This window comes from Macrobrachium rosenbergii, chromosome 16 (genome assembly GCF_040412425.1).
Source record: "Macrobrachium rosenbergii isolate ZJJX-2024 chromosome 16, ASM4041242v1, whole genome shotgun sequence".
Taxonomy (NCBI): Eukaryota; Metazoa; Arthropoda; class Malacostraca; order Decapoda; family Palaemonidae; genus Macrobrachium; species Macrobrachium rosenbergii.
In genome coordinates, this window is record NC_089756.1 from 63,602,510 (window position 1) to 63,616,432 (window position 13,923).

The window sequence follows — 13,923 nt, forward strand, 5'->3', positions numbered from 1 at the left end:
CCTTGTGTATACCGACACCATCTAATGGCGTTTGATCCAGGGGTCGTAACCCTGGCATTATGGTTAGCTTTTTCTCTGGTATACTTAGCAATACTTATACCTAGAAATCAGTGCTAATGGACTATTTCACTGGGTGACACAGGTCGAGGCCAGAAAATGTATTATGACAGTGGATAAGCCAATTAAGTTGCAAATTTTACATAATAATGAAAGGATACGTTCCTCAGCTCAGATTAGGGGTAATAATATATTGAAGACCCTCCTTTCGTCGTGTTTGACATGGTAAGACTGGCTTATAATTTTCTCTCATAGTTTCCATCCCAAAGAAAGAGATACATATGATAATGAGGTAAAATTTGAATTTAGGTTGGCCTGTGTAGCAAAACTTGAGTAGAGAAAGTGTTTGGGTTGCATAGTTGTCAGACTTTTCAACTTGTAGTATTAGTAGAAAGGCTTCTTTCTGGAATGTTCAGCCAAAATAAATTGGAACTGATCAAAGGACCTAGTTGGACAGCCAGCTGAGAAGAGAGAGAAAGGGATGGAGTAGTAAAGAACCTTTAGTATTGCATAGACTGTAGTGATCCAGGTACACTATAGAAAGTAACCTCCTATGGAGTAATAAAGGTCGCACTTTTTCCAAGGCTGAGAGGTAAAAGAGGAAGATACTAGATAATAGTAAAGAAATAACCAAAGAATTGAGATGATAAACATAAGCAGTTTTCAAGGTCACATGTAATGGGAGGAGGAATGGAATACTGTAAATCAAAGGACTAAAAAATAAAAAGATTAGTACAGGTTGGCCATCACTAATCCGGCATCATTGGGACCTAGAGGGTGCCGGATTAGCCATTTTACCGGATTAACCACTTATTAGACTAGAATACACGAAACCCAGTAGCTAAGCACCTCATCCTAGAATTAAAATATCCCATAAATCAGTACAAGTTGGTTAATAAAGAAAAGACAATTATCAAATACAGGTAGTGCTCGAGTTACGATAATTCGACTTACGATATTTCGAGTTTACGATGGGGTTAGCAATTAATACCGATACGAAAATATTTAGGAAATATTTTTAGATTTCGCGCAGGCGCAGGCAGCGAGAGAGACCAACTTCTTTTCCTCCATCTCTTTATTCCATCTGCTAGTTAAAAAGGTAAAAGAGAATGATAAAAGTATTGTTAGTAACGTTATACTCTTGCGTAAATGCGTACAGCCATAAACAACCGAACGGGAAACTGTTGTTTTGCTAATAATCGTCCCAGATAACAACTGTTATGCTTGTATTTCAACCATCATATGGTTAAACAATTACTGTAGTTATGTTACAATTGACGTTAAGTACAGTACAATAGGACTGATATATTTTTTACACTATAGCCTCATTTGCTTTGGAGAAAAGATCGGCAAGGAATTCTACTGCTGCAGTAACTTTATGCTGCAATTTGTAGCTGAAGCTGAGGAAGCAATGTTTAAGCTGCTAATGACTACAGATTATCGTGCATCGGCAACATGGATGAAACTTGACCGTAAATAAAATGGGAGAGAATGTATTTTAATCAAAACTACTGGGCATGAAAGAATACAAATTACTGCTGTTTTCACGCCGATAAAAGGTAAATATGTAAAGCTTGTATTATGATGAACTCAAGAGAAAATAGCGAACGGAATCTTGATTTTTTTCTTACACAAAACAAACATGTCCCCAAAACGGCCAGCCGCGATTCCCGAGAACGTCACATATTAACGAAAAAAATAGCTAAATTAATTTTACAACGAAACGTATTTAAGTTATATTTCAATTTAAAAACATTTCGTATAACGAAAAATATCCTTGTCCCAAATAAAAAAAAGAATCTATTCATTTACGCTTACTAGAAGCAAGAAAAGCTCTCTGAACTGAGTTAAATGCGGCGAAATAAACACCGCGTTATCGATTCCAAAAACAAAACATTGATCGCAATTTATAATAAAAAAGCAATATGAGAATATACGCAATTGGATACAATGTAGTAAAGCATAACTTTTTAAAAGATCCATGAAAAAGATGCACATTCGTTATGTTGATGTTTGTATAATACTGTACTGTTAATATGTGAATAGAGTTTAGTATAATGTAGGCTAGGCCACCGTATATGTAGCCTATACGATATACCATAGCGTAGGCCAAAAGACAATAATAAATGTAAAAAATAGAACAGCAAAAGCATGCCTGTGTTTACAAACACCTCGAGTTTGTTGAGGCAGCACACTGCGCCACCAAATCGAAGCGGCCGGCGAGCAAGTTAGCGCAGCGACCTGGGAAATTTGAAAATTAGTGCGGAAACGGAAATTACTGTAGCCGAAATTTGTGCCGGATTACTGATTGTTCCGGACTACTGATTGCCGGATTAGTGATGGTCAACCTGTATTGTGACTTCTGCACTGCCGTGGTGGTTTAATTTTTCGTGAATTTCTGAGTCAAAATATATTTTTTCCAACGTAATTTTAACCTTGATATTTCCTTTACTTCATTTTATACTGTAAAACCTACAATGTATGTCTGTATTGTAGGTAGGTTGTTTTAACTTCTCCTTACCTTACTTTTATGTGTTTATGTAAATAACGTAGTCTTTTTATTAGTGTTCTGTTTTTTTTTGTGATTAACTTTTTACCTAATTTTACATGCCAAACTCCTTTTCAGGTAATCACAAAGTCTGCCTACTTGCCTCATGATGCAACAATCTTGCCTGTATATAATCCTTTGCCAGGGAGTTGGTTTGCTGCTGCATACATTCCCAATTGGAATGAACAAATGCAACAGGAGGTATGTCCAAATTGGTTTCCTTCATAAATATCTCTTACACTTACCCAACCTGTCTTTTCCTTGAATGCAAAAAAGTTATTTAAAAGTAGAGAAGGTATGTTGAGCATATCCAGTCTATCAAGGAAGTGTCTTTGTTTGCAGACTTCAACTAATACCAGTAAAACTTGTGGGATTCCCAATAAACCAATTTGTTAGTCTTTCTGTTGAAGGTCTGTGTCATGTAATGATACTTAATGTTTATCTATTTGAAATAGCTTACTTAAAAAGGATGGGTGGTTCTTTGCAGTCACCCCAGGGTTGAAACATGTTAATTTCTATGAGGTTGAAAACATGCGACTTGATGTTCAAAGAAGTATAGGGAAATCAGGCTACACACAGAAGGTTATAAGTTCTTATGGATTGGGAAGAATCAGATATCAGTGGCACTTTCAAGATTTAATGCCCTTGTTTACGGGCTGATATACTACAAGCAAGAGTCCATGTTGCCATAGCACCAGCTTAATCATAAACAACAACTGATCCTTGCCATACTGTACTTATTAATTACCCAGGTGTTTTGCTGATAGGTTCTTTGAATCTGAATTTTTTAACTTTGAATTCTTAGAGCTTTGTTGATGTTGCCATTGCTTTATATAAAAGTTATTTTTCCTGTTTTCACAAGAAATTTCATTGTTTTCTAGTGACATTTTCTCCAGTATTAGTAGACTGCTACTTTCAGGGCATCATACATAAGTGCCGATATAGTTTGGGCTCTATAGCAATGTGGAATCAAAAGGATCACATCAAGACCCTTTACACAGGAATGGTGCAAACAGTACGAACACATGAAAATCTTTCATATTACAGGTTAGTTTTAGAACTGTTTAGTTTTGATCATATTCTTTATATTTCATTAATAAAAGATTAATTTTACAAGTAAGAGTGTGTGACCAACCGAATTTTGTTAAATAGTAGTTTAGTACGGTCGTTGAAATATAAAGATGCCCACTACCATTGTCAAGAAAACCAGAATTAAAGTTTATTTATTCATTACGGCAGGTTTCACATTCCTTCCCACACTTGGTTTTTAGAAGTGTCCATATCGAATTGTCAAACTTTGGAACAAATCATAGATGGCAGCACTGGAGAACACCTGGTTCGTTGGTGTATAAAGTTCCTCTCTCTCCAAGCAAGATCTCTTCCAACATATAACCCTGAAAAAGGTGTGGTGAATATTACTCAGGGTGGAAATTACATCTTCACAGAATTTAGACCATATTCCGATGGTTATTATTATCTCTTGATTGACACAGAGGGAGAAACTAGCATTGACATTACCATCAGAACCAGAGGTATGTAAATGTTACTTTAATGATTTTTTTGTGGTGAACCATTGAAGGACAGTAGTCATTTGTTTGCTTAACTGATTGAATGCCCATTGTTGTAATACTTTTTAGTGTGAAGTTTATGTAGAAATCCGATTACCACAGTTCCCCATGTCAGAGACGCTATTTTTTTTTTTTTTCCTAAAATGAGTCTTTGAAACTTACCTTGCACCCAAGAGGCTGAAGGTAAAATTTTCTTAGACTTATCCTTACCCCAGAGGAAGGTTGTCTTTTGCTAAACAATAATTAGAATTCCTTTATATGACTGCTCAATGTAGCATATAAAATATACTTAAAAATAGTAAATAAACAAAAGTACACTGATAAATAAAGCAAATTTTAAAAGTAATTGCATTCTTGCCAACATACAAACCTTCATTCTTTATGTAAGATTTTGCTTGCAAACCTGAGCTGGAACGGCCATTCAAACTTATTGACATGGTAGTCAACTACCAACAGGCATTCACCTGTCGGTCTGCACTCTACTTTGCCTTCCAGCCCAGGTACCAGAGTGAGGGGTGGCTGAGGTGGGCCATTAATGTAAAGAACTTCAGGTTTGCATGTTAGGAAAAATACAAATTACTTTTAAAATTTTCTGTTAGTTCCTACACAAATACAAACCTTCATTCTTTACACAGAACCAAGACTGGTGGGTTCTCCCAACCTGGGGTGTTACCTTCTTGGTTAGGAGCAGAGGAAGGGACCCCTCATCTCTAGCTTACTGCACATACGGAATGTAGCAGATGCTAGACTTCTGGACCATTAAGTAAAGGGTTTGTACTCCATTCCTCAGTCAGGCTGTAATAACCCATACTGAAGTGTTGGAGACAATAAAACAGGTAAATACAATCAACAAGGTTGTTTTATTGTCTGTCCTCTCCCTTTGCCAAGAGAGGAAGGGAACTTGCATCCCCTCATTGCTATGAAAAGACTGGTGCTCTGTCAGATAGCTAACCTGCACCCACATATGTCCAGCTTCTATACGGAATGGCACTTTGACCTGTTTACTGGAGAGGAAGGAAGAAAAGAGAGAGGGAGGAGAACCAGCCACTCTTAATGTGTCTCATGCCAACCATATACCTAGACAAGGTGCTACTTGTCCCAAAGGCAGCTGGGCTTGCTAACCAACCCATTGAGCAGCCACCACTGGTCCAAGAAAAGTGTGTCCAAGACCAGTGGGCAATGTTCTGCAGGGGATCATAACCGATCACCTCTCTGCACCTAATGCCTGAAAGCCGACAGGTTCCTACTGAGTGCAAAGGTGATGCCCCTACCATCATAAGCTCTTGTCTGGGCTGCAATTCTCCTTCCATACTGGAAGAGACAATGCCTGCTGATCAACTTACAGAGCCAGGAGGAAGTGTACTTGGTAAACGCTATCCTTAACTCTGATAGTACTAACTAAAGAGCTGTTGACATCCAAAACTGAGGTGTTGAGTTCCTTCAAGACAGTACTGCAGCACTGAAACAAAACTCAGTGGTACTGAATCTCATTACAAAATTTGGGAGAATCCTGAACAAACAGATCTCCATCCTTCCGAGTGCCATACATATGGGAGCCCAGATGACTTGCCTATACCCTGCTGATGTCAGGGCTAAACCATACAGTCTCTGAGTTCAGACCTGTATGACAATATTGGAAAGGGCTACGAGTCAAACTTCTAAAGGAGAGAGTTGTGACCCTCCAGGGTTTGAGTCCCCAAGAGAATAAGACTATTATAGCTTCTCAGGAGTAAAAAAGATCTCCCTCAAAAAGGAGATATCTACTCCTAGAATCAAATGCTGGTTGAAGGTTGACAAAGCCTTACCAAAAAACCAGGGCACAGAAGCTTCACGGAAAAGGTAGGAGAGCAAAACACCAATACCTGCTGACAAACAGCTCTGACCAGAGGTACCTCATCTCCAAATCAGTAATAGGGGATGATTCTAGTCTTGTAGACAGCCACTCAAGGAACTGAAGTATCCGAGAATGCCAATGGTGTGTGAAGAAAGAACCCTCTCATCAGGGGAGAAGTTAGAAAATATCCAGGCGTGAAGTGCCAGAGCTCTCAATGCCTGGAGATACCAGATTATGAGTTTCTGAATCCAAAGTTAACTAGAGATAAATATCTATTAGGACCTCAAACCACAGGCTTAACAGACCTGGAAAATTACTTGGCGCAGACACTGGAAGTCCAAGATTTCACCAGGGTTGAAATCTTTGAGAAATCAACTTGCTGGTGACTGTACTAAAAGGTAAAATGGCGATTAAGACATAAGGATTGAAGTTGCCTTCCAGGAAAGAAACTTTCTCCATACTTAAAGCAAAGTAAGCTTGGAGAAGAGCTCCAGAGCTACCTATTGCACTGAATGGTAGACTGGTGTAAGCTCAGAACCTGGAAATCTAAGACAACTTTTTTGTCATATAGGTGATTAAGGACAATGTCCCTGTTACCTGTCGCCAACTGTAGAGCTGATGTCAAAAGGTATCTATCACTAAAACCCCAATACTTCAGGGTTCCCCCAACTATGGTCTTTGAGACTTCTTCAGATTGGAAGTCAGCATGCTCAGAAGTCAGCTGGCTCAACATCCACCAATATCCCTTTTCCTATAAGCACCTAGTTTTGTTTCTTTCCAACTGCTGTCAAACTTTATTTCTTGCAGGTGAGTCGAGATTGGCACCTTTTGTGATTTAGCGTTGTGTGGAGGAAAGGGAAGAAGGGCAGCCTGACCAAATGTTTTTGTTTCTGCAATTTGGCAGCTTTGCATTCTTCTTTTCCTGTGTTCCTTATCACTTCTCTACCTTATCCCTTCCTCTATTTTCAACTGCTCTTTTCTTTGATTTCTTTCTTCTTAGCAGGTAGGTGAAGGGTAGCTCCTCACTCTACAGTAACCCACTCAAGCAAACTGCAAGTAAAATAGAAAAAACAAAAATGAAACTTAATTTAATCAAACATACACCAACACACACACAAACATATATAAAAACAAAAAACAACATTTATCACACAAACCAATTTTTTACACACCACCACAGTAATAGTACCATAGTGTGAGCCATTCAGCCTCAGAAAAAGACCAAATTCTGGAAGACTATCAAGACTTCCCGCAGGAATAGCCGAACATAGTAGCCCTCGTCTTCCTCTACTTGAAAGTATCAAAAGAGGAAGATCAGAGTTGATGCAAAACTCCACAAAACCATCACTACTTAACAACCCACGGCAAAGATCAGAGCCATCAATAGAAACGAGCCACGTGACCCGTGCGGCTCGTGCTAACCCCTCTCTTACGGCCCCAAGGAGCCAGAGACAGAAGGGTTGAAGTTCTACCCATCTGACCATGGAAGAACTGGGAACATCGGCTCATTCCTCCCCAAAATCTCAATTAACAACCAAGAATTCGGAAACCAAACCCTGGTTGCCCAAATAAGGAAAGATATGGAGAACACCCTTGTGTCATCCGCTAACCTTAACCCAACCTGTAGGTCAGGTAACGAAAGCCAACAAGCCATGCAAAAACCCTCTCTGTGATCCCAAATGATTGTGGTGAGAAGGGTTGTAGTGATTACCTATTACTGTGGTCATCTGGCCATAAAAAAACAGGGAGAACACTCCAAACTCATTGCTGCCTGTAAACCCAGTCCGTAAACTGGAAAAACAAGGAGCGAATGAGCCATAAGAAGGATCAACGCACTCCTTCTCTCAGAGAGATAAAGAGAATTAGACAAGAAGCAAGCTTAAAAGCTTACAGAGATGAGACTAAGAGAACCTCAAGTCTACGAGAATGGCACTCAGTGCCAGCCCTGCCTGGGAAATCAATGGCTGATGGTGATTGAGACTTCCTGCCCTACTCCGGAGGGAAAGATGCCCAGAAAGAAGCTTAATAACAGACTTCTCCCCAACTCTGAGGCAGCTGAGTCAGATTTTAGGTTAGGTTCAGAAGAACGGCATAAATGAAGATGATGAAGGTGAGGAGCAAAATTTGAATGTAAACATCAACAAAACTTATGCACTACTTATTAAAAACCAACTTACAAACAAAGCAAGATACATACGGCTGTTTGGAACGTAACTCATTTGTAAGTAGGGCAGTGTCTTTACATATTATCTGGAGGTCAGCATTATCTGGACACAACCGGACCCCCAGGGACCAAAGTCATTATATACATAATATACAATGATACATCAGTACTCATCGTTTATTGGTTCCAGAAGACACGACACATGCAGAAAACAATGAGTACCAAGCAAATTTTTCCCAAAAAGATTAACATAAAGTGAATTAATTTGTACCAGACTGTCCCAGACAATGCCATTTTAAAAGGCATTTTTGCAATTATGGCTTTTATTTTACTTTTACAACATAGTCATAAATAAAGAAATCAATAATTAAACACAAATACATATTGTATAAAGTAACTTCATTTTACCTTATGCTTTTTCACGAATCATGGCCTCGATACTACCACCTGCTATTTTTCATTTTTCCAGATCAACAACAATTTTCTTACTTTCTCAAGTGTTTTAACCCTCACAGTCCAGGCTAAAATATATGTTAAGCTAATTTAAGGATGGCCAATTTAAAAAAAAACACATCAGTGAAAAGAGGGAAGATATGCATCTGCACATGGTACAAAAAAAATTCTAAAAAAATTTCTGTACCTTCCACAGGAAGTTGAAAGTAAATATTTCCAACCTTTGGTAAATATTTACCAAGGCAGTTGTAAAAAATATGCTAATTTTACCAAGTTATAAATGTTTTTTTCTAATTTTTTATATTTTATTTTGTAAAATTATAATTACAGCTCACACAATATCATAACAGATAAGAACTAAAGTCAGTAAAAAATTCTGAGTATATTTATTGTAAAATATTTACAACACATCCTTGGATGGGAATGGTGGACAACATTCCCCTTCGACATCCCAAGGCAAACTGATCTCTGTCTTCTGTAAGACTAGCAATTGTAGTTGCCATAAGAGTTGCCATGAGTCATTTATGGCCCATGGAAGTGTTCTGAACACTTTTCCCGCAAAATTCGTTCAAACTGTCTGGCACAAAATGTTGAGCGTCAGAGGATGATACCCAGAATTTATAGGAGAGCTGTTAATCAGCTCAGTGGTCTGGTAAAACTAAGGTATACTTACTTTTTTACCCTAAAGCTAAAAATGATCATCATTTGACGGTGCCCGCTCACAAAGGGTTAAGACCTCTGTTTTGTTAGTTTTGATTCTGTTAACAACATCCGCAGTTTAATTGTTTCCTTATTTTTCATGATGGTGGTCATATTCTTGGCACACAGTACTGTACTCCACAGAAAGATCAGCCCTCGTATTTAGCTGTGTGTGTGTGTGTGTGTGTGTGTGCACTTGCTCTATTGTGCTTCAAGCTAAATACCTTTTCTGCTTGCTATTATCACTACAGGTTTACTCTATTGTGCTTCAAGCTAAGTACCAGGTTTACTCTGTTGTGCTTCAAGCTAAATACCTTTTCTGCTTGCTATTATCACTACAGGTTTACTCTATTGTGCTTCAAGCTAAGTACCTTTTCTGCTTGCTATTATCACTACAGGTTTACAATCCCTTATCTAACGTTCTAAATTTTTTTATTTTTTGTGGAAGATAGAGCGTTGTCATAAGTTTTAAGATCAATGAAATTTAATGCCATTTCTTGTCCCACTTAATGTGGAAATTCATGTTTGTTGTATATATACTCTTGTATCAAGTGACTTTCCGAAACAATTTTTAATCAGATTTTAGGAGGACACATCATATATCTGAGGTGGCTGGAGCTAGATAATATGTGTTAAATTTTGGCCCCAGTTAGGCTGCTACAACAATAGAGCCATTTGCAGAAGTAAAAGTGTACAGTACACTTGTATTTAAAGCAATGTTAATTTTAATAATATTTTAATAAAAGGATTTTGACAAAGGAAAAATCTATTTCTGGGGAGGGGCCCGTGTCACCCGGTGAAATAATCCATTCAGCACTTATTTCTAGGTAATTCCGTTGCTAGATACCAGAGAAAAGCTAAATGTAAAGCTGGGGTTACTACCCCCAGAACGAGCTCCAAGAAATGGAGTCGTATATGGTAAAGGGTGAGATTGTCACAATCATGGGACCCTGCCCTATAAAGATTCCCAATGTCAAAAGTCCCAACGAGAGAGGTGCCGATACAAACCCATGCACTACTCGCGGACTGTACACAAGGCAACACTAGCCGCATTCCATGTTAGCACCACACCCCTAGAATGATGTTTATCATGGGAGGTAGAGAATGAAAAACAGGGTGGGTCACCCGGGTGACACGGGCCCCTCCCAGAAATAGATTTTTCCTTTGTCAAAATCCTATTTCTGGATCGGGTCCCGTGTCAGCTGGTGAAATAATAACAGAGAAATAAACATCATTCTTATGCTAATAAAGACTTAAAACAGAGACGTTGAAAACTAGGAGAATTCTACCTTGAACATTAGTAAGGTCCTCTAAATTCATGTAATGAAAATAATGTAAGTGGTCACCGTCTAAGATCATGAGCTTAGGATTGAACCTGAATAGGCTTGTATTAAGAAAATACTTTCTGCCTAATAGCAGACACGATGACAACAGTACCCCCTTTTTTTTTTTAAAAAGAGAGGATCTGACAAAATTGCGAGGTCCTGTCTAAAAAAAGCCTGTAAGGAGAAAAACTGGGCACAGAAACAGACCTTGTAAAAGGGGGAGTACTTTCCAAGGTGACCACCGAAAAGGAGGACCTTCAACTGTAGATAGAAAGTTAGGGTGAGGAAATCGCAACACTACCCTGATGAGGGGAAACCAAAATGATTGGTTCCGCTAGACAGGGCAGACAGTACAGGAAAACTAACACTAGAAGCTAAGCTGATTAAAAATTTTGGGTCTTCCCCAACAAGGAAAGGTAAGAACAAGATGATTGTTGGTTACTGAAGCTAACTCCGATACATTACTCAAAGACCAGGAAACCAAATGTGGACGGAGTACTGGTCTTAGACGAACACAGACCTTAGGGATGAAAGTTGAGAGCCTGTGAGTCTGGTTCCAACAAAACACTTTCCTCGAGGCCAATGCGGCCGCATCATTACTGTAGCTTCGAAAACTATGTGAAGAGTGCTAGTTACTTAACTGCAGAACCATACTGCAGTAGAGTAGGATCCCTTAACTGATTTTAGGAAAACAGTAATAACAGGACCAATATCAGTTTCCTCCTAAACTGTAAGATTCACAAAGACCACAAAGCCAGGGCATCAGAGCTTGAGGGGGCTGACGCAGGCTGAGTTTATACCAGACGTGACAGCTTGATAGTTTGTGGCTGAATTGGGTTGCAAACAGACCTACTTCCAGGTCCAGGAAAAGGTCACAAGACTACCTGAATGACGCTCCGTCTAAGGACTATTCCGACACCAGGGGGGAGGTCCTGGATAGGGAAAAAGTAGTGACCTTTTGGACCCCTACGAGAAGGGTGGTAGACAGAGGCACTTGAGTCTGTTGGTTATGGAGAAGAATGAACCATAACCTGAATGAAGCAACTTGAGTCCAAAACCACTTGTGTACGCAGCGCACTATTGCTGTTTTGTTCAGAACCAGCCTAAAATGAAACCTCTTGGGGGGAAGAAGTTTCCCAAGGACAGGAAGACTGCCACAGCCCTCCAAAGCGTTGATATGGAACTGCCGGAACGTGACTGACTAAGTTCCATGTATTTCATTGGGCCAAAAAATATCCACCCCACCCGCCCAGAGAGGTGACGGTGTGGAATACTGAGGCCGGAGGGGAAAGCTGGAGAGGAACTGACTTTGGTAAGCACTTGATAGTTGTGCAAGGCCGGAGGCCACTATTCAAACAGGAGGAATCAGGGAGACACGTCCCTGACTCCGCCATAGCCCGGTTATAAACTCCAGCTTTGACTTCAGAAGGAGAACCGTCACTGAGGCAAACTGGAGAGAACCCAAGACCTTTCTTGGGCACGGCGAGAGGTATGCTTGAGTTGATGAAATGATAGGTTGCCCTTGCAATCTCTTTCCGCTTCCACTGGATTCACAACTACTGAAGGCTACCCACCGGAATCAGGTGGGATTCCTTCCTGTTTACATAGAAGCCCAGAGACTCTAGAAAACCGATTATAATGACCGGCACCCTCAGGCAATTCCCAATGCTGGGTGCCTAAATGAGCCAGGCAACTAGATATGCAGCTAGCATAGCCTTCTAATACCGGAGCTGTTGAACTACGGTATTGTTCAAACTGGCAAAGACTCTGGAGCTGCATTAAGGAGGGCATGAACCTGAAGGGGTATGCCTGCTCCCCGAGTCTGAATCCCAAGAAGGGATAGGACCTTTCTGCAACCAAGCTGTGAAAGGAATTGTCGGAAAGGTCTATAGAGGTGGTTACGGCTCCACGGAGCAGTAGGATCCGAACCCACAAGACTGTAAGCAACCGAGACTTGCTGCATTGAATGAGGAAAATAAACGGGACACGCCCAGAAAAATTTTCCAGTGGAAGGGAACTTCCTTGGCAGACTGAAAATGCCTGACAGGCCATTCACAAAGACCCCCAGAACTCTGGCCGGAGGCTGATTGAACCTGATTGGGGGAGGGGGACAACAGTCCAGCTCCACCCCGGGCCTTGATAACTATACTCTGGGCCCAGGGACTGAAGTTCCAGTGGCCCCGAAAAAGGTACAGCCTCCCACCCATATGAGAAATACTACAGGGAGGAGGCTTGATTGTCTCCCCTGAAGCGTATGCCTTCCCAATTTCTCGGAGAGGAGTAGGATGCTTCCCTGCTCCTATGATAACCCTGAGGGTCAGAGCCTCTGGCCGAATGTCTAGTGAAAATTCTTTCCTTGAGTTTCGTATGAAGCAAAGAAAACTCGGCGGAGGCACATGGGGAGGCAGAGACACACGGGGGGTGTTACAAGGGGCTGATGTGTTGGGTGAACCCGCACACATCGAGGTGGAGGCTGGGAGTGAGAGGCTGACGGCTGTCCAGGGGCAGAAACCTGAAGAGCCTGCACCACCGCCTGAGCAGGGGGGCTCTTGAACTACATGAACTTCTTGCCGGACTTGGGATAGGGCCCGGCAAGATCAGATCGTTCCGCTCGAGGGTAGACACCCACGAGAACGGAGGCTCTGAGTAACATTAGTAGCCCCGGACGGACCGAATAACGCCCACCTGAGGAAAAGATTAATTCTCCAGGTGAAACTGTTCATAAGATTTTTCGGCTCAAGGCGGAACGGGCAAGCCTGACTTACACCCTGTTTCAGCTTCCGGGAATTGACTCCGGAAGCTTAGGGAGCTGTACGCTGAATAAATTAGAAGCGTAGTCCGGGGTTAGAAGATTCATTGTGAACGTATCTGTGATATCTGTCTCCCGGAAATGCCTCAGCGGTTTATTTTCGAAACAAGCCTGTTGATAAGAGGGGCTACATTCGGAGCACAAGGGGTAGGAAGCAGGGCTCTCAAAGAGAGCACGGTAAGACCCCACAGCTGGCGTGAACTTGGAATTCTCCGCCTGCCACTCCGTTAGAGTTCTCAACGGAGACGATGTGCCCAGCCCCTAGCGAAGATGAGGGCTCACTTAGGGATCCTGCCAGACAGATGCCATGCTCCTTCTGACAGTCTGGCAAAACCCGGATAAGGGGATGCCAGGCCGGAAGGGAAGAAATACCCTTCCACCAACCTCCGTGTGCCCACACCCCCGATAGGAGGGTGCCTTCATGCTGGGAAGCATAAAGGGTTAGGTGCCAAGGTTCCCCAGACTG

The 13,923-nt window shown here is 41.1% G+C and overlaps 1 protein-coding gene across 3 annotated transcripts in view; it reads left to right on the forward strand.

The window, feature by feature from the left end:
• LOC136847480 (transmembrane protein 8B-like) overlaps window positions 1-13,923 on the forward strand; it is a 910,690-nt gene that overhangs the window by 293,956 nt on the left and 602,811 nt on the right. For all 3 annotated transcript variants that reach the window (XM_067119223.1, XM_067119225.1, XM_067119224.1), the window contains exons 4-6: window positions 2,684-2,806; window positions 3,525-3,652; window positions 3,845-4,137. In XM_067119223.1, coding sequence (XP_066975324.1) covers window positions 2,684-2,806; window positions 3,525-3,652; window positions 3,845-4,137 — 544 coding nt within the window. The remainder of the gene's footprint in view (window positions 1-2,683; window positions 2,807-3,524; window positions 3,653-3,844; window positions 4,138-13,923) is intronic.